The following is a 20,023-nucleotide window of genomic DNA, read 5'->3' on the forward strand; positions in this document are numbered from 1 at the left end:
CACAGAGGTGATGGAAGATTTCATCAAGCAGCTGAGGGACAACTTCTTTTTCTGTAGTTTCGACCCGATGATTCGTCTGACAAACAAACAAAGAACTTCGCATCCTGCAGGCCCGGATCAAAGCTAGCAAGACATTCAAAGACATCTTCACAGACAAATCAACCGTGGACCTTGAGCAATTTGCTACAGAAAAAAAAGGAAGAAGATTAAGAAAGCTGAGTCCCAAGCATGTGCTCAAACGCCATGTGAGGGGGGCAATTTCTCGCCAGGGACGAGGCTCATATCTGATTTTTGATGGCAAATTCACCTATTTACAAAGCAAAAGGTACATCCACCTCACAGACTGCTGTGTGTTCCACGATAATTCACTGTTGCCTCCTTTTTCAGGTATCATGGCTCCAGATTTCTCTGAGGAAGAAATCATCAAGAGATATGCTGGACCTTATGTCAGAGAGCTGTTTCTGGGACCACATCGTTTCTTTCAAGGTAGGATTATAGCAATATTTTGCTATGTTTAGGCCTATTTACATGTATATATCTAGTATTGTACCTAATGTTGGCTTTTTGGCTAAATGTCTTTTTTTATTCTCCAAATGCAGACAATGACCCAAAACACACTGCCGCCCAGGTTTGGAAATGAGGGTATAAAATGAGGGTAATAAATTTTGCGAGTTACCACACCGGGTGTCAGGGACGATTAACTCTGGAAACTCCTTTGGTCTCTACTGAGTTAGGTACATCATCATTCTTGCTCCTTATCTGTGAAACAATCTTCAAAATGTTCTTAAATGTGATGTTCTGGTGCCTCTAGTGTAATTCAGAAAGCTGATTGAGGACCTTATTACTGACGAATATGTTTGTTTTTTATGACCGTGTTGTTCTTTCTGCTTGCATTTCGTATTTATATTGATGTGTGTATTTTCTGTAATTCAGGGCTCATCTTCTTGGTCTCAGTATGACTCCCTGATAAATTAAAAGGTTAAATAAAATTGTATTTGTACATACTTGAAGACGACATCCTGCACGTCAGTGAGGGTTGCTCCGATGCTTTTCAGCAGCAGATTGAGGGACTGGACAGGGATGATCTCGGTCTCCCTCTTCTCCTTGTTACCATCCTCTCCTCCAGAACTCAGAGAGAAACTGAGGTGCAGCTGCCAAACAAACATGCCTCATAGATAGATCATCCCTAGGGCAGTTTTCCTGACCTGATGATGTGACCAGGAAAAAGTCCAAGCCCATACGTTTCTACTGGTCAGAAGCCCTTATGGTACATACCTGGTCAATAACACTTTGTTACAATCGCTAGGCCCTTTAGTCATGGTCTGGCCATGGCGTCCTAACGCTGATTGGCTGACAGACGTGGTATATCAGACCGTATACCACGGGTATGACAAAACATTGGTAACCAGTTTTTAATAGCAATAAGTCACCTTGGGGGTTTGCGATATATGGCCAATATACCAGGCACTCTGCGATATGACGTGCATAAAAACAGCCCTTAGCCGTGGTACATTGGCCATCTACCACACCTCCTCGTGCCTTATTGCTTAAATAAAATACACAGTGAACGCACTGTGGTGACACCGAAGCTTACCTTGATAGGAGAGATGTGGAAGTACTCATAGAGACTGATAGGGGATGTGTCAGTGGCCGAGACGTCGTTGAGCTCCGTCTTCAGATACTCTATGTCCTTCTCAAACAACTCCACCTGAACACCACACACAGAGTCAGAGGAGAGAGAGAGAGAGATACAATGGAGTCTTAACCCTGATAGGCTCTTTGCACATGCTAGTTCAATTTAGCTTTCTGGTTCGTTACGAAATGCTGCCTTATTTATAGACTTTTCCAAGGCCTTAGACACTGCTGACCATCAACGGTTGACCATCACATTCTCATTCAAAAGATGACCTGAATTGGGCCTGGATCAGGCTTCTTATAAGTGGTTTGAGACAGTACACAACGTGTGATTTCTGATGGTGTTCAGTCTAGTTTCCTGGGTACTATGAAAGGTGTACGGCAGGGGTCAGTATTGGGACCTGTTCTCTTTACAATTTCAGTCTGTAATATCAGTCTGTAAATATTAAGCTGTATGCAGACAATACTGATATGTATGCCATCGCCCCAACTGTAGAACAGGTGTTGTTCGAGCTGCAATCTGACTTTGTTGCCTTACAAAAAGTCCTGGTTGGTTTAAAACGTGTACTTAATGTGGGTAAGACTAAATATATATATTGTTCTCTAATTCTCACAAAAATGTTTCAGATTGACATATTTATTCATTGAACGGTTCTCCCATCGATCGGGTTCCCGCCAATAATTATCTGGGCATTTGGATTGACAAGGATTTAACAAAAAAATATGATGAAAAAATGCTAAGATTTAATGTGGGCTTCTTTTTTAGAAATAGATCTAGATAATCCCTAAACAGCAAAAAGCAGATTGTACAGTCGACTTTCCTGACAGTTGTTGACTACGGTGACACCATTTACCAGAATGCAGCAGCCACCCTTAAACCTTAATATAGCATCTACCATAGTGTCATTACTTTCATCACAGGTAGGGCTGACCCCAATTAGTCGACTGATCGATTGTTTGGTTGTTAGGCTGGCTGTTGGTCGACCGAGATTGTTTTAGTCGAGCAGTAACAAATATATTTGCGCCCATCTCAGTGAACTAATCCATTACGGAGGCCGAGACTAAAATCCAATTATTGCTTCATTCGAAAATGTGGTCAGAAGCTCCATATGAAGGGTTTGACGCAACTGCAGAGCCTCCAGAGGCTAAACTGAGCTCCGTACCACATCACCATGCACCTCCCAAATTCTGTAACAATGCGGAGGGCTCTGTGTAGCTCCGCATTGACAGGATTGGTTGACGGTAGGTGGGGGCGGTACGTCCAGTGTCAACACAAACTCACTTGACAACAGTTCTGCACCGCACTTTACATTTTTACACTCATCAATCTACAAATAAGACCTCATAATGTCAAAGAAAAATCAGGTTTAGAAAATTATGCAAATGTATATATATTTTTTACTGAAATATCACATTTTACATAAGTACTCAGACCCTTTACTCAGTACTTTGTTGAAGCACATTTGGCAGCGATTACAGCCTCGAGTCTTCTTGGGTAGGATGCTACAAGCTTGGCACACCTGTATTTCTCAAATTCTTCTCTGCAGATCTCAAGTGCTGTCAGGTTGGATGGGGAGTGTCGCTGCACAGCTATTTTCAGGTCTCTTCAGAGACGTTTGATCGGGTTCAAGTCTGGGCTCTGGCTGGGCCACTCAAGGACATTCAGAGACTTGTCCCGAAGCCACTCCTGCGTTGTCTTGGCTGCGTGCTTAGGGTCGTTGTCCGGTTGGAAGCTGAACCTTCGTCCCGGTCTGCGGTCCGGAGCAGGTTTTCATCAAGGATCTCTCTGTGCTTTACTCCATCAATCCTGACTAGTCTTCCAGTCCCTGCCTTTGAAAAACACCCCCACAGCATGATGCAGCCACCAGAGTGATTCACAGTAGGGATGGTGCAAGGTTTCCCCCAGACATGACGCTTGGCATTCAGCCTAAATAGTTCAATCTTGGTTTCATCAGACCAGAGAAGCTTTAGCTTTTGTCTCAACTGACTGGCTTTCTTGATGTCTAATCTCTTGGGTATGCATTCTGGTTTCTGCTTAAGTTATGGATGTGTCACTGCAACCTTAAAAGGTCCTCACTGATGTCACCATTGCCCTTGATTCTAAGCAATATCGTGCTGCTATTTTTATTGACTTGGACAAAGATTTTGATACAGCAGACCATTCCATTCCTGTGGGCAGGCTAAGGAGTATTGGTGTCTCTGAGGTGTCTTTGGCCTTGTTTGCTAACTACCTCAAAAAGTTCAGTGTATAAAGTCAGAAAATCTGCTGTCTCAGCCACTGCCTGTCACCAAGGGAGTAACCCAAGGCTCAATCCTAGGCCCCATGCTCTTCTCAATTTACATCAACAATAGCTCAGGCAGTAGGAAGCTCTCTCATCCATTTATATGCAGTTAGTCTTATACTCCGCTGGCCCCTCCCCGGATTTTGTGTTAAATGCTCTACAACAAAGCTTTCTTAGTGTTCAACAAGCTTTCTTTACCCTTAACCTTGTTTTGAACACCTCCAAAACAGAAGAATGCCTCTCCCCCCACAGGTGTGATTACTTCCTCTGAGGGTTAAGAGCTTGAGGTAGTCACCTCATACAAGTACTTGGGAGTATGGCTAGATGGTACACTGTTCTTCTCTCATCACATATCAAATCTGTAGGCTTAGGTTAAATCTAAACTTGGTTTCCTCTATCGTAATCGCTCATCTTTCACCCCAGCTGCCAAAATAACCCTGATTCAGATGACCATCCTACCCATGCTAGATCACGGAGACATAATTTATAGATCAGCAGGTGAGGGTGCTCTCGAGCGGCTAGATGTTCTTTACCATTTAGCCATCAGATTTGCCACCAACGCTCCTTATAGGACAAATCACTGCATTCTTTACTCCTCTGTAAACTGGTCGTCTCTGTATATCTGTCACAAGACCCACTGGTTGATAGGTATTTATAAAACCCTCTTAGGCCTCACTCCCCCCTATCTGAGATATCTACTGCAGCCCTCATCCTCCACATACAACACCCATTCTGCCAGTCACATTCTGTTAAAGGTCCCCAAAGCACACACATCCCTGGGTCGCTCTTCTTTTCAGTTCGCTGCAGCTAGAGACTGGAACGAGCTGCAACAAACACTCAAACTGGACAGTTATCTCAATCTCTTCATTCAAAGACTCAATCATGGACACTTACTGACAGTTGTGGCTGCTTTGTGTGATGCATTGTTGTCTCTACCTTCTTGACCTTTGTGCTGTTGACTGTGCCCAATAACGTTTGTACCATGTTTTGTGTTGCTACCATGTTGTGTTGCTACCATGTCGCTACCATGCCGTGTTGTCGCTACCATGCTATGCGGTCTTAGGGCTCTCGTTATGTAGTGTTATGTTCTCTCTTGTTGTGATGCGTGTTTTGTCCTATATTTATATATTTTAATCCCAGCCCCGTCCCCGCGGGGGATCTTTTGCCTTCTGGTAGGCCGTCATTGTAAATAAGAATTTGTTCTCAACTGAATTGCCTAGTTAAATAAAGGTTAAATAAATAAAACATCTATTTTAAAAAATGGTCAGAGTCGTTTAGGTGCTTTTTTGGCAAACTTCAAGCGGACTGTCGTGCCTTTTACTGAGGAGTAGCTTCTGTCTGGCCATTCTACCATAAAGGCCTGATTGATGGAGTACTGCAGAGATGGGAGAACCTTCCAGAAGGTCAACCATCTTCTCAGAGGAACTCTGGAGCTCTATCAAAGTGACCATCTGGTACTTGGTCACTTCCCTGACCAAGGCCCTTCTTCCCTGATTGCTCAATTTGGCCAGGCGGTCAGCTCAAGGAAGAGTCTTGATGGTTCCAATCTTCTTCCATTTAAGAATGATGGAGGACACTGTTCTTGGGGACCTTCAATGCTGCAGAAATGTTTTGGTACTCTTCCCCAGATCTGTGCCTATACACAAAATCCTGTCCCGTAGCTCTACGGACAATTCCTTTGACCTCGTGGCTTGTTCTTTGCTCTGACATGCACGGTCAACGGTGGGACCTTTTATAGACAGGTGTGTGCCTTTCCAAATCATGTCAAAATCAATAGAATTTACAAAAGGTGGCCTCAAAGTTAAGGAAACATCTAAAGGATGATCAATGTAAACAGGGATATACCTGAGCTCAATTTTGAGTCTCATTGCAAAAAGGGTCTGAATACTTATGAAAATGAATTTTTATTTTTTATAAATTAGCAAACATTTCTAAAAAAATAAATAAACAGTTTTTGCTTTGTCATCATGGGGTCTTGTGAGTAGATTGATGATGTTTAAAAAAAAAATATTTTAGAATAAGGCAATAACATAAAATGTGTAAAAAGTCAAGGGGTCTGAATAGTTTCCGAATGCACTGTATCACCAGCAGTACATTTCACCATTTATTCATATAATTTCTAATCTATAATATTATAATACTTTCTTTTAATGCATTCGATACTATTATTCCAGTCTTCCAGTTTTCATTGTCAGAGTGGACACATTGTTTGCAGAGTGCACAATCTCTGCTACACTTGTTAGAAACAAGTTTAGGATTATTTAATTCCATTTATGAGTTCCGTCAATATAGTCATTGTCTTTTGTTTGGAGCTCTCCTGACAATGTAGAGTAAGGATGAGCACACACAGAAGTGGGCCTATAGGCTACCTGGCCTGCTCGCAAGTATAATCATTTAAAATGTGCCCATTTGGGGATCTGATAGTATTTCTGATTGGCTTAACGCACCACCACGACCTGTGGAGCTTCTCAAAGTAATGTTTTCACCTCAAACAGCAGAAAATCGAAGTCTCTTTTTACATGCATTGAGAATTACAATAGTTCCTCAATGCATTTGAAAAATATTTCCAGCGCTCTCCCTTTCGATAACCACTCAGCGTGAAAGGGAAAAATATCATGCTCTGACCCCGCATTAATGTCATAAAATAGGCTTCTTAACCGTGTTTGACTTGGACTGAAATAGGTTCCGGTACTCATTTTGGGTGTGGTACTGTTGATATTTAGGTGCAGGAGCTCAACAATACCTTTGAGCTAATATTCTATAAGAGGAACAGGAGCTCAAGCAGTAGAACATTTGAGGTGCAGGTACTCAGCTCAGGTGAGCTCCTGCCCAAGTCAAGCACTGCTTCTTACCTCTTGCACAAATATCCTACAGCTGTGTCTGTCCCGAGCTCACAGGCACAGGAAACTCTGAGGGCCCAAAATATTTGATAGAATGTTGTAAGTTCCCTAGCATAAGCTTCAGGCTAGACCCAAGTTAATACAATGTTTCAAGTTTGTTGCAGACAGGCCATGTGTAGCCAATGTGATTTATTGGATATTTATTTTTAAAACAAGGATATTTTCTACCTGCAGGCTGCAATGTTTTTATTGGTTGGCTTTATGTAGGATATTTTTACATAGTTGGCAATAGAAGTTACTTTTTAGGTTCATATGATTTTCATTTAGACTTGGAAAGAATTTGATTAACCACATGACAATGAGATATGAAGACCGGTAGAAGTGGTCAGATAAATTGGCACTCCAGATGAGAAAAGGTTGCCGACGACTCATGTGGCCTATTATCGGGAACTTCAGGGGAGTAATGGCAGAATCTACGAAAGCCAGGTGGAACAGGAGGAGAATATCTAGTTGGGTCAGGTTAAGGGTATCTAGATCTGGCACCCTCTTCCAGCAAAAAAAAGTAAGCTTAAAGCATCAGACAAGCTCAATGCATATAGTTGATTTGATTAAAACACATTGGGTGTCTTTAAATGGAAAAGTTTAAACATTTTGAGCAATCGATTGGTAGAAAGAACAGACGACTTTTGATCGACCAAGATTTTTTGGGGTCGGAGACAGCCCTAATCACAGATTAGTTTTTTTTACAAAGCTCTACTAAACAAGCTTCCGACTTCCCTAACTTTGCTGTTGAAGTATAAAAACACAAGTTACCAAACCCGTTCACAGGGTTGGTTAACTCTTAAAGGTTCCTCGGGTCTCCACCAAATTAGGTAATTCCGCTTTTAGTTTTAATGCACCTCACTACTGGAACAATTTACAAAACTGCCCGAGCAATATAAATAATATAAATGATGTTAATTGAGGACTTAGTAGCTGAGAAATGTAACCATTTTCTTAAATTGTGTTTTGCTGTTTTATTTGATTGTTGCATTACTGTGATCAGGGCACCCTTGAGAATGAGACCTTTCTCTCAATGGGTTTTCCCTGCATAAATAAAGAATATTACAAATAAAAACCTGCTGCTCTGACGTCATCACGCTGGCGTTCTCCGGAGTGAACAGATCCAAGATGGCATAAAGGAAGCCCAGGTCCAACTTCAGATCCATCTCCTGGATTAGCACCTTGAAATACCTAGTCAACATGCCAAGAAAGGGATGTTGGTATGTGTGGTTGAGAGAGAGAGAGAGAGATAGATAGATATGGAAAGAACATGAACTATAGCAATGGACTCACTTGATGCGTGAGATATCAGAGTGCCCTGCTGCCCTGGTAACAATGCTGATGTCGGTTAGAGGTTTGGGCTCTGCAGGAGAGAGAGGAGCAGAAAAAAGCCATCACGATGTGTTTATCCAGAGTACTCCAGTCTAACAATGCCTATGGAGGCGTCCCCAATCGCTCCTTTTGCCTATTTAGCTAGTTACAGTGGGGTCCAAAATTAGACACCCTTAATACAGATGAGCAAAAATGACTAAAATAACCGAAATAATGAGCATGTATTGTATGCTTCAACATTTTTTGAAAAATTATATTATCTTATACTAATACAATTGCTCAGAGAAAGAGGTTTTGTTTAACAAATAATACAAAACAAGAAAAACAAAAAAGACAGGGGACAAAATGATTGACAGCCTGTTTTCAAAACCTCACCTTGCGAGGGTAATAGAACTCGAGCCTTTTTCAAAAATGTTTTATGAGATTGGAGAACACATTGGGAGGGATCTTATCTTTATCACGGGTGTCAATTTTAAAGTGTAAATCCACAACACAGAGAGACTTGGACAGAGCTTGGGACTGACCTGAGTCCATGGTGACAGACTTAGGTAGTTTTATAGGGTAGAAGACATATGGGAAAATTGCTCCAGGTAGCTGATTCTGGATCTGTGGAAAAACAAAAGCACAAAAAAAAAAAATTCCCTCCAACCATGTCTCCAATGGGTCAGCATGAAATCATTTTCATTGATTGGTTGGTAAGATGAACAAACAGTCAATGTAAAAACTATCGTATGGTTGGTGGTCGGGTGGGAACCCACTGTAGAGTTGGATAGAACACACACTCTCCAACTCTCTGGGGACCCACCTGTATGCGGTTGATCTGGACACGGTAGGCACTCTGGCGGGCCGATACGCTGTACTCCACCTTCACCCCTGGCAGGAAGCTCCTCCTGATTGGAGCGTCATATGGCTGCATCATCCTCATGTCTTGCCCATTATGGGTCAAAGACACCTGATAACACAGTTAGACTTAGGACACACACACACACACAACAGTTCTACTGGAGCTGTGCAAAACTAGGAACAACGTCTACCTCTAGAATTTCTAAAGCTTTCAAGGGGTTGGTTATCAAGGGGGTGGTATGGTATACATGGTACCAGACAGAGGCATAGCCAGTTGCTGCCTGACCTGGAAGTTGTTCTCCAGGTCTAAGATGGCGTTGTCCACTGGTCCACTCTCTGTGTACTCTTTGAAGTGGGTCTCCAGCAGCTCGGCATCTTTTCCACTCAGGGGTTTCCAGCGAGACTTCTTCTTTGGCTTGGACTCCCACACCACGTCTGAACTACACACACACACACACACACACACACACACAGGAGGAAAGCACACTGAACATGCTGCACTGAATTTGAAAAAGCATGTTCCCACTCAAAGTAGTCAACTGTAGCACAACCATACCATTGAGTGTATATACAGTGTTTGTATGTATGTGTGTGTGTGTGGTTACACATGTTTTGTGTGTGTGCACACACACACACCTGGTAATACCGATGAAGGACACCTCCTGGCGGCTGCTGTTGTTGACCAGGGAGACGCCCACGTCTTGCAGGGAGAGGATTATCTCCTGTTCGGCCAGCTCGGCCTTCTCACTCTCACACAGCAGCTTGTATATGCGTCTGTCCTCGGTGAACAGCGCCACCCGCTGGAGGCCCTCGTAGAACGAGATGAGGTACAGCTTACCCTCCTCGTTCACGTCCAACCGCAGGTCCTACACACGGATCAAGAGCCCATCAGATGGGAAGTAATGCGCGTTTCACTTTTAAGTTGCTCTTTTGCTTTGTAGCCACAGCCATAACTCACACAACACCAAAATGATATACCATAACAGCTTTTAATTGAGATTTCAGGAAACTAATGAGTCCAGGCAACAACAGTTGCTATCATTTGACAGTTGATTTGATTTCAACAATACATACACATCTCTGGTTATACTACGGTTTGCATTTTGTCTCACCACTGTGGCCGACATGCCAAAGCACCCAATCTTCTAATATTTTAACTGGGTATCACCATATGTTGCTTCCCTTGTAAAACTGCTCAGGTCATCAAGCCAGTATAAAAAGGGGGAAGAAAATTCAGTAACACGTAACTTTCTGTCAGACTTCGCTAATCCCTACACTAATCCTATTGAGGATTGGAGCCTTAATAAAAAAAAGGCTGATAAAAGCTTTGTGTTTGTATAATGATGGGCTCAGCCATATTAAGCAGCTGTTAAAAAAACCCACTAAGCAGAAGATCCTAATCTGTGGTTAAGTCTGACACCTGTGTGTCATATCGGTCTAAAGTACTTGATACAAGTGTGTGTCAAACTAATAAGAAACACTGGTATAAAAATCTGACTTAAACGTAGTATCAATCTAAAATGTTGGAGAATGTAACATGCCACCACCGTTAAGAGCAAAAGGGGAGTAAAATAGAATGCCGTGGTACGGTACCTCTTCGCTCCTCAGCTCGCCGCTGTAGCTGCCACACTGCCAGGCCAGAGAGCGCGATCCAGTGGGCTCAGCCCAGGTGTAGTACATTACCTTCCCGGGGCTTAGCTTGTCCTTCTCCTTCTGACTACTACTCACACACACACACACACACACACACACACACACACACACACACACACATGAGAGAGTTAGAAAGCACACACACACAAGACCACGAGAACCCCACCAAGAGGAAGATAAGATGATGGTCAGAACAAAAAGCCGCGGTCATGAGAACGTAGCCACGTTACACAGCCCAGGCACCATGGAAAGAAACCCAAGAGCCTATTTGCAAATCAACACAATGGAGAGAAGAAATCCCATTAGTGGAGATGTCGAGGCTGCTATCCAATTTGATCATGTTGTCGTTCTTCCTCCAACAAACAGAAACAACACCCCCCTTCCGATCAAAGAGAAAGAATGATTGAAATCATCATTATTGCAGAAGACACAGGGAAAGAGGAGGATGAAGAATGATTGGCATGAGGGGAAATGGAAGGCATATGGAAGCAGAGGTCAGATCCCATTGGCAGAGACCCATCCAAACAGCAGCAGCCAAAACTAAGTCCCACTATAAAAGCAAAGACCTGGAATTAAGGGGGAGGTCAAAGAGCAAACGGTCATGACACTGAAGCCGGAGCTCCTCCTTGATCACTCCACTTCCTGTACTTTGGTCACTATCAAATCAGATGACTTGGTCTGTTGAACCATACAGTGATATTAATGTAAACGCAATATTTTTCAGCTTTTATAAAATGCACATTATCCATTTCCTTGTGGAGTGGCATGTAAAGGAGTAGATCCGGCTCAAACACCAAAATGGAGAAAAAAAAGCTCTTCCCCTACACCTTCGGTTACCTGGGGGTCCAGCTCTGTCCACACCCTGACCACAGCTCAACTATGAAACGGGAACACAGAGACCACATCCCCCACTAAATGTGTGCATGTTCAAATAGAGATCTACGGACCATGCCTTTTGCATTAGTCATTGTATGTTAGGGAAGGCATTTGAAGTTCCCCAATATGTCCACCCTTTCTGTGTCAGGGTCAGAGTGGGTGAGAGCAAGAACCCTCGTGGGGCTGGGTCCTGCTACCTGGGCTGGGTCTCCTCTACTGAGAAGGAGAGGCCGAGCAGCTCGTCTGCCACCCATTCTGATGAATCTCTCCGAAATCTGCCCGGCCAAGAGGTGTGGGGAGGGAAAAAAATCAGACTTAAACAAAAACAAAACAAATCCATCATCACAAAGTCAGACTAAGAAAGTCAGTAACAAAAAAACATGGATTGAAAAACAAATGGAACAAAATCAGTGTCCGTCACAACAAGTCACAAACCAAAGGAAATGGATCCATGCAAACAGACAAACCTACATCAACACAAAAGCCAAGAACACAAATACCTTGTATCAAAACAAATACATGCAGCACATCCTGGGAAGTTTGCTAAATATATATAACATGCAGGTCTCATTCAGAAAACATTTGGAATAGTACAGTGAGTAACACTAATTTTGTATTGTTTACTTCTATCCCCATAAATAATTGCAACCATCTCATGGACATTTCTAAAAGGAAACATTTAAGACATCCCACATTTAAGATGCGAAAAATACAGGTTTTATTTTAGGGCATTGCACCTGTTTTGAGAACAGTAAAACCTATATAATGAAACACATTTCTGCTTACTGCCCCATTACCGTTCTCCCTCCCCATCCTTCCCCTCCTTTACCTCTGGTAGAACTCCACCGTCTGCTCCTGGGTGTGGTTGATGATGAGGAAGGGAGCGGCCCCGTCGTGGTAGTCAGAGAAACGGATGATAATCGAGTGGTCCGATAGGTTCACATCCATAATGACCCCGCCCAGCTGGAATAGTAAAGCCAAATTAAAAACAGAAGTATTAGTACTTTATTGAACCCAACGTGGGAAGTGGATTTAAATCGTCACAAAGCATCAACTTATACAGTAGTTACAAACACGCCTGTGTGTGTGTGTGTGTAAACTACTCACAGTGTTGTCCAGATGCAGCAGCAGGCAGTTTTCCGGTTTGGTGAAGTCCATGGTTTGAGGAGTTGACCGACTGCCTTCTACTTTGACTTTGAGCTTCTTGGAGTCCCTCTCAGGCCAAAATGGGATGGCTGCCTGAGAAGCACAGATAAAAAGTGAGAGAAAAGCGAGAAAGAGGAGAGGGAGAGACAGACAAAGAGGTGTCCATTTCACTACATGGAAGTGCTACTGTATCATTATTCCCATTTCAAAATTCAGGAAATTAACCGATACTGGCGTTTGTAAGTAGCTCTAGTTGTGGTACCTGTTGTGGTCTGGCCTCGGTCCAGTCGTCCTGGCCCTCCTCTCCCACCCAGATCACATGTTTGGTCCTGTTCACTAACAGGTAGTATGGCACAAAGCTTACGATACGGGTCAGGCTGAAACTGCTGGCGTCGATCTTCACTCCGATCTTCAATCAAACCATAGAAAGCCACAATCAACATGAATCAATCCACCCATCTATCTATCAACGGTTCAGCAAATTACACTCAATGACCAATCTGAAAGGTGAAGCATCAACTGACACTGTTCTTCTGCTGGAGTGTCGTTTCAAATCAAATCTTAGTATGCTTGATCCACCACTCACTCACCACGTAATCTTTAAGCCTCCCTTTGCACTTCACTTCACCGTAACTACCCACGGTATCCAGGGAGAAATCATCCGACAGGTCGCTGTCCGAGATCATCAGCCGCACCTGACCCGGAGAGAGAATAGGGTCAGATGTCAGGGAGACAAACAGCAGGGGTTAGGAGTTTTCACTTAAAAGCCCACTCCTTGTTTAAACCCCCCAAAACAAAACAAAATAGCAGCCCAGCTACTTGGCTTGAGCTTAGACCAAAGCTGATCCCCACCCACTACCTTGTTGTTCTGCAGAAAGTTGTGTGGCTTGAAGGAGAAGAGCAGAGGCATATCGTAGTCCATGGCGTGTTTGCGGTGGATGTCGTCTGCCTTGTATTGCAGCAGGCGGCCCGTCTTGTTCACCATCCAGTAGGGAGAATGGATAGCCACCTCAGTCTGGCCCGCGTCGTACTTCACATGCACCGCAATATCGAGCTCCGCCCTCTTCCCTTCTCCCCCCTCTCCTAACCTGACCACCTCCTCTTCATCGCGCAGAGAGCTGAACACAATGAAGGTGATCTCATCCAGGTCACCACAGAGACCGTAGTGGGCCTGCCAATCCTGACCCAGGTAGTCGAGGAGGCGGAGTTCCAGGCTGGACTGGTCCATGATGGCGGTGTGCAGCTGGGCCGAGTGGCCGTCCATCAGGGTGATGGGGGTGGGCTCTTCACTGTCCTGTCAGCCAATCAACACACAATACCAATCAACACACAATACCAATCAATAATAGGCATTTCATGTGAAGGGGAAGCTCTGAGGAAATATGATAGATGAGCTGTAGGTCAATTTCTCTGCTGGTGCGTAGGGATGGGGTAATGTGTGTGTACCTGTAGGCGATAGGTGATGGGGTAAGGCAGAAGATTCCGGAGCAGGACGGAGGGCCACAGGTGCAGGATGTAGGGCTCGTCAAAGTGCTCCCCGGCCATTCCTGTGTGTTGTGATGTCACCGTGTCTTTCAGAGGGACAATGTTGACCATGAGGACGCCAGCACTGTCACCATGGCGATGACAGGTCTGCTGCACACGTGCACCGGGCTGCTGGCTCACCAACTCGTAGCTGAAACCCTCGGAGCAGTCGTACTGATCGTTTCCCTCGGTTACCGGCTGCAGTCTTAGCTCTGACCTACGGGGGAGGGGGGTTCAGCACAGTCAGTGTGTGTGTGTGTGTGTGTGTGTGTGTGTGTGTGTGTGTGTGTGTGTGCGTGCATGTCACCTGTAGGAGTCCAGAGGCACACAGAACTCCTCTGTAGGCAGTGATATCCCCAGACTGGTAGAGCCCTCCATCACTCTGAATGGGATGGAGAAGTGGTTTATGATCTGTAGGGGAGACATGAGAAAGAGACATTCTTCAGGCAGAAAATACATTCTCTGGTCAGATAGTTGAACACATTCTGGGCTCAAGTTAAGTACAGACTAGAGAAAGTAAAGGGAGAGAGAGAGAACGGAGAGGGCTCGGGAAGCAAGCAGGGTGGATTGAGATGAATGGTGGGAGAAAATGAGCATTTGGGTGAAATCTGCATTAGTCAGTCTGAGAACAGTGAGCATTCATTGGTGTGAGTTGGAGTTTGAGGTGGGGGGACTAACTTGCCTGGAAGGGAGAGCGGATCTTGATGTACTTGCTTCCCTCCACAGAGTAGATCTGACAGACCAGGAAACGCGTGACCCCAGAGTCTTTGTGCATGACACTGTACATGCCACGCCCCACTTTAATCAACGGGATCATGCCTGTTGAAGTGTGGCCCACCGGAGCTGAGGACATGAACATAAAAAAACAGCGTGATCAATGACTAGTGACCCGAGCCACGAGTACTGACTTTTGTTAACCAGGGATACAAACTGGTGAGTAGCCCAAAAAGGTGACACTTTTTTTTTCTGCACTGAAACATGGCAAAAAAATCCCTGCTAGGTGGAAATGCAGGTTTTAACTAATTAAACAACAAAGAATATGATCTACATGATCCGTCTCTGTGTGTAAAATAAAAAGTGGTTCAAAATGTCAGTTGTCAAACAATGCATTCAACTGAAATGTGTCTTCCACATTTGACCCAACCCATCTGAATCAGAGAGGTGCGGGGGGCTGCCTTAATCATCCACGTCTTCGGCGCCCGGGGAAAAGTGGGTTAACTGCCTTGCTCAGGGGCAGAACGACAGATTGTTACCTTGTCAGCTTGGGGATTTGATCCAGCAACATTTTGGTTACTGGCCCAACGCTCTAACCACGAGGCTCCCTACCACCCCTAAAGAAAGCAATCCAATGTTATTTGTTGCCTAGACTTTACTGCAAATGACACTCAAGCCTTGAGAAAAAAACTAATATTGCAGTTAGCCATGACAGCCTTTACAATAGAACGCTTGTGACCACACACATCTAAATACTGCACTTAAGAGGGAAAAAAAGATCTTAAAGTAGAAATAGAATTAAACAAACAGGCATCTATTTTTGCTCTATTACAGTGGCCACTATAGTAGACATCGTTCAAGTGCACAAGCCTACATGCGTGTAAAAATAACGTTCACTGAGTAAAAAATCCCCCCCTCACTCACAAAGTGGTACTGTCCAGTTCAACACAACAAAAGCATTATCTTTGGGCTACACTGCACATTATACACTTCCTGCATGATACCGTTTGTTGGCATAATTGATCTCTTTCAGGCAGAGTACACCTGGCATAACCCTTTATATCCACTGTATTGAAAAGGTGAGAAAAAGGTTAAGTGTGTTGTGTTCCTTTCACCATACTGTCGTCCAGCATAAGCCAGGCCCAGCTCCAGCTACACTTGATCCCCGAATCCACTTGTTTAACAAGCAACGCCTCATTTTTCACCTAATTATCTCATTCTGAAAATGAACCACATACTGTAGAGGGAAAACATTACTGTTAGTTCAGTTTGTTAGCTAGTTAACGTTTCACACAGATTGCCAGGGTCCAGTAAGCAACTAACGCATTATAACTTGAGGCACGGCAAGGAGTCGTATAACGTTAACAGTTAATACAATAGTGAATTGGTTAGGTTACTAACGTTGGCTCATCTGATGTTGTGTGGTCTGACTTTATTAGCCAGCTAATTTTCACACCATGAACTCAATTATCTGATCAGTTAAGTTGGCTAATGTTGCTCAACATTTCTCTGGCTAGCTGTCTTTCCAGAGTGCGTGCTGATGCGGTAACTTCTCTCTTCAGTCGCGTGCTGCATTCTGTTGTTATGTGAATGATTGGCTGAGCCTTGGATAGAGCCAGTATTGCTCCAAACGCGCATCCCTCGTTCGCTTACAGCCAGTAGTCATCCAAATCCCCCCCCAGCCCAAACCTTTCTCATCGGATTTACACGAATCACGAAGGTCACCTATTTTGGATTCAAAACGGCGAATTTCGCCGAAAAGGTGACTAGTTTGCATCCCAAGGTTACCCCCCCCCCAAAACTAATACCTGGGCATTAGGTCAGAACCCTAATAGGGTCTTGGACCTAGGGTTTGATATCTGACGTATGTATGAAGCGTCTCCGAGCAGGAGTGCTGATCGAGGATCAGGTTCCTCCTGTCCATTAGGATATTAAAAGCAAAAACTAGACCGGCAGTAAAATGAATACAGACGCTGGTCTGCACTTCTGTAGTGGTTGTAACTGTGTTGCTTACTGGGCTGTATGTAGTAGTCCTTGGCCACCAACGATGTCATGGCAGAGAACTGGTCTGAGTGGGTGGTGGTGCGACGGTAGTCCATGTTGAGGCTCTCTCCGTCCTGCAGCTCTACCCGGCGCGCCGTGGCCTCGCGACCCAGTGGGCTGAACAGCTCACTGTGCACCACCGACACAGTCAGACCTAGACGGTTCTTCACGACGAACGGAGCCTCGTCCTTCTGGAAACTATCCGATGCCTGCTTGGCCGCCTCCGCAAAGGCCTGCCACACACACAAACATGTGTCCCCCCCCCCCAAAAAAAGGCATTTTATAGAGCGCAATTCAACACAAGGCAAGCTATTCCATCACGACTCAAAAACAACCCACTTATATAAAAAGTAGCCACCTTTTCAGCTAGACAATAGACTAACATATTCAATGGATTCGGAAAGTATTCAGACCCCTTCTTTTTCTCCACATTTTGTTACGTTATAGCTTCATTCAAAAATGTATTAAATACATGTATTTCCTCATCAATCTACGCACAATACCCCATAATGGCAAAGCGAACAGGTTTTTAGAAATGTTTGCAAATGTAAAAAACTGAAATAGCTTATTTACATACAGTACCAGTCAAAAGTTTGGACATACCTACTCATTCAAGGGTTTTTCTTTATTCTCACTATTTTCTACATTGTAGAATAGTGAAGACATCAAAACTATGAAATAATGTAGTAACCAAAAAAAAAAAAAGTGTTAAACAAATGAATATATATTTTATATTTGAGATTATTCACAGTTGCCACCCTTTGCCTTGACAGCTCTGCACACATGGCGTTCTCTCAACCAGCTTCATGAGGTAGTCACCTGGAAGGCATTTCAAATAACAGGTGTGCCTTGTTAAAAAGTTAATTTGTGGAATTTCTTTCTTAATGCATTTGAACAAATCACTTGTGACAAGGTAGGGGTGGTATACAGAAGATATTCCTATTTGGTAAAAGACCAAGTCCATATAATGGCAAGAACTGCTCAAATAAGCAAAGAGAAATGACAGTCCATCATTACTTTATTAAGACATGTTTCACAGAGTTCAAGTAACAGACACATCTCAACATCAACTGTTCAGAGAATACTATGTGAATCAGGCCTTCATGGTCGAATTGCTGAAAAGAACCTACTTCTAAAGGACACCAATAAGAAGAGACTTGCTTGGCCAAGGAAACACGAGCAATGGAAATCAGACTGGTGGAGATCTGTCCTATGGTCTGATGAGTCCAAATTTGCGATTTTTGGTTCCAACCGCCGTGTCTTTATGAGACGCAGAGTTGGTGAACGGATGATCTCTGCATGTGTGATTTCCACCGTGAAGCATGGAGATGGTGGTGTGATGGTGCTTTGCTGGTTACACTGTTAGTGATTTATTTAGAATTCAAGGCACACTTGAACCAGCATGGCTACCACATCATTCTTCAGCGATACGCCATCCCATCTGATAAGCACACAGCTAAGACAACGTAGTAGTTTCTTCAGGACAAGTCTCTGAACGTCCTTGAGTGGCCCAGCCAGAGCCTGGACTTGAACCTAATCAAACATCTCTGGAGACCTGAAAATTGCTGTGCAGCGACACACCCCATCCAACCTGACAGAGCTTGAGATGATCTGCAGAAAAGAATGGGAGAAACTCCCCAAATACAGGCACGCCAAGCTTTTGCATCATACCCAAGACTCGAGGAAGTAATCGCTGCAAAAGGTGCTTCAACAAAGTACTGAGTAAAGGGTCTGAAAGATTTCAGTTTTTTTCAATAAATTAGCAAAAATGTAGAAAAACCTGTTTCTGCTTTGTTATTATGGGGCATTGTGTGTAGATTTAGAATAAGGCTGTAACGTAACAAACTGTGGAAAAAGTCAAAGGATCTGAATACTTTCCGAATGCACTGTACAAGAGTGCTGGTGTGTGACGTCATTGACTTACCGTGCCCAGGTTACTGAGCATGCCCAGTCCACACTTGGAGAGGGTGATGTTAAGTTGGTCCTTGCTGCTGATGCTGATGACGGTCTTGTAGTCAGGGATGCTGTAGTCCACTTCTTCTGATATACCTGTGTACTTCACTGGCTTCTTCTTCATCTACAGTTCAGGGGGATGCATAGCCGTTATGTGTGTGTGGTGGATAGTGCATTTCCACTATCCGTATGAAGGATGTGTGTGGAACATGGGACAGTGTGAGTGAGTGAGTGAGTGAGTGAGTGAGTGAGTGAGTGAGTGAGTGAGTGAGTGAGTGAGTGAGTGAGTGAGTGTATGTATGTATGTAAGGGTCACCTTTAATCCCAGGGTCCAGGGTCTGAATCCATCTCGGGTCTCGTCTTCTAGGGGCTCTAGCAGTGGCTCCCACACCCCCATCACCTCGTTGAAGTAGTGAACCTAAACACACCACACTATGTTACTGTTACACTAAATGCAGTCTGACTAAACCCATGTTTTAGTTGAACGGAGGTTGTGTAAAGGTCATGTAGATGTTTAAAGGGATGTGTAGTGGTTGTATGAAGGTCATGTAGAGGTGTGTGTAAAGGGATGTGTAAAGGTCATGTAGATGTTGTGTAAAGGTTTGTGTAGAGCTGTGCAGTGTCTGACCTCCAGGTTGAGCTGGCTGTGCAGGTTGATGAGGGTGCTCCAGTTCTTGACGTCACCGTGGAAGGAGGACTTGGCCAGGAGCATGGGGACGGTGCGGTGGCCCACCCCTGCCTCCAGTGTCAGGCAGATGGAGTTGATGGCCAACTGCAGGGACTCGCCCTGGGGAATCAGCGGGACCAGGGACTGGGCATCCTCGTCTTTACCCTCCTCCTCCAGGAACCACAGCTTGAGGTCCCTCCAGGACCGGCGCTCCCACAGGTCTGGGGGCACGGGGCTCTCCAGCTCAGACTGGGGTGTCTCAGCACCGGCCGGGCTCAGCACCGACTGAATGGTAATCACGGTGTTGATAATGATGGGCGACACCTGGGTGGGGCACAGAGGAGAATGGAACGTGAGGCACATCACTCTGGTTTGGCTAGCTGGGCCAGAAATAAAAACACAGGAAAAAGGTGACAATAAGGTCTAATGACCAAAATGATATGCTCCTAACAGGTACTAAGACGCTGGTTCCT

The 20,023-nt window shown here is 44.3% G+C and overlaps 1 protein-coding gene across 1 annotated transcript in view; it reads right to left on the minus strand.

Annotated features, from left to right (window-relative positions):
* The window catches only part of LOC118358089 (intermembrane lipid transfer protein VPS13A-like), a 57,118-nt gene that overhangs the window by 11,426 nt on the left and 25,669 nt on the right, over nucleotides 1–20,023 (minus strand). Inside the window, 22 exon segments of the mRNA XM_035735527.2 lie at nucleotides 1,006–1,151; nucleotides 1,595–1,708; nucleotides 7,876–7,990; nucleotides 8,093–8,162; nucleotides 8,656–8,737; nucleotides 8,937–9,083; nucleotides 9,261–9,414; nucleotides 9,611–9,840; nucleotides 10,568–10,694; nucleotides 11,701–11,778; nucleotides 12,333–12,466; nucleotides 12,611–12,742; nucleotides 12,912–13,058; nucleotides 13,240–13,344; nucleotides 13,509–13,943; nucleotides 14,096–14,390; nucleotides 14,481–14,584; nucleotides 14,856–15,016; nucleotides 16,902–17,163; nucleotides 18,855–19,007; nucleotides 19,200–19,301; nucleotides 19,512–19,874. Coding sequence (XP_035591420.2) covers nucleotides 1,006–1,151; nucleotides 1,595–1,708; nucleotides 7,876–7,990; nucleotides 8,093–8,162; nucleotides 8,656–8,737; nucleotides 8,937–9,083; nucleotides 9,261–9,414; nucleotides 9,611–9,840; nucleotides 10,568–10,694; nucleotides 11,701–11,778; nucleotides 12,333–12,466; nucleotides 12,611–12,742; nucleotides 12,912–13,058; nucleotides 13,240–13,344; nucleotides 13,509–13,943; nucleotides 14,096–14,390; nucleotides 14,481–14,584; nucleotides 14,856–15,016; nucleotides 16,902–17,163; nucleotides 18,855–19,007; nucleotides 19,200–19,301; nucleotides 19,512–19,874 — 3,656 coding nt within the window.

This window comes from Oncorhynchus keta, chromosome 25, assembly GCF_023373465.1.
Source record: "Oncorhynchus keta strain PuntledgeMale-10-30-2019 chromosome 25, Oket_V2, whole genome shotgun sequence".
Lineage (NCBI taxonomy): Eukaryota > Metazoa > Chordata > Actinopteri > Salmoniformes > Salmonidae > Oncorhynchus > Oncorhynchus keta.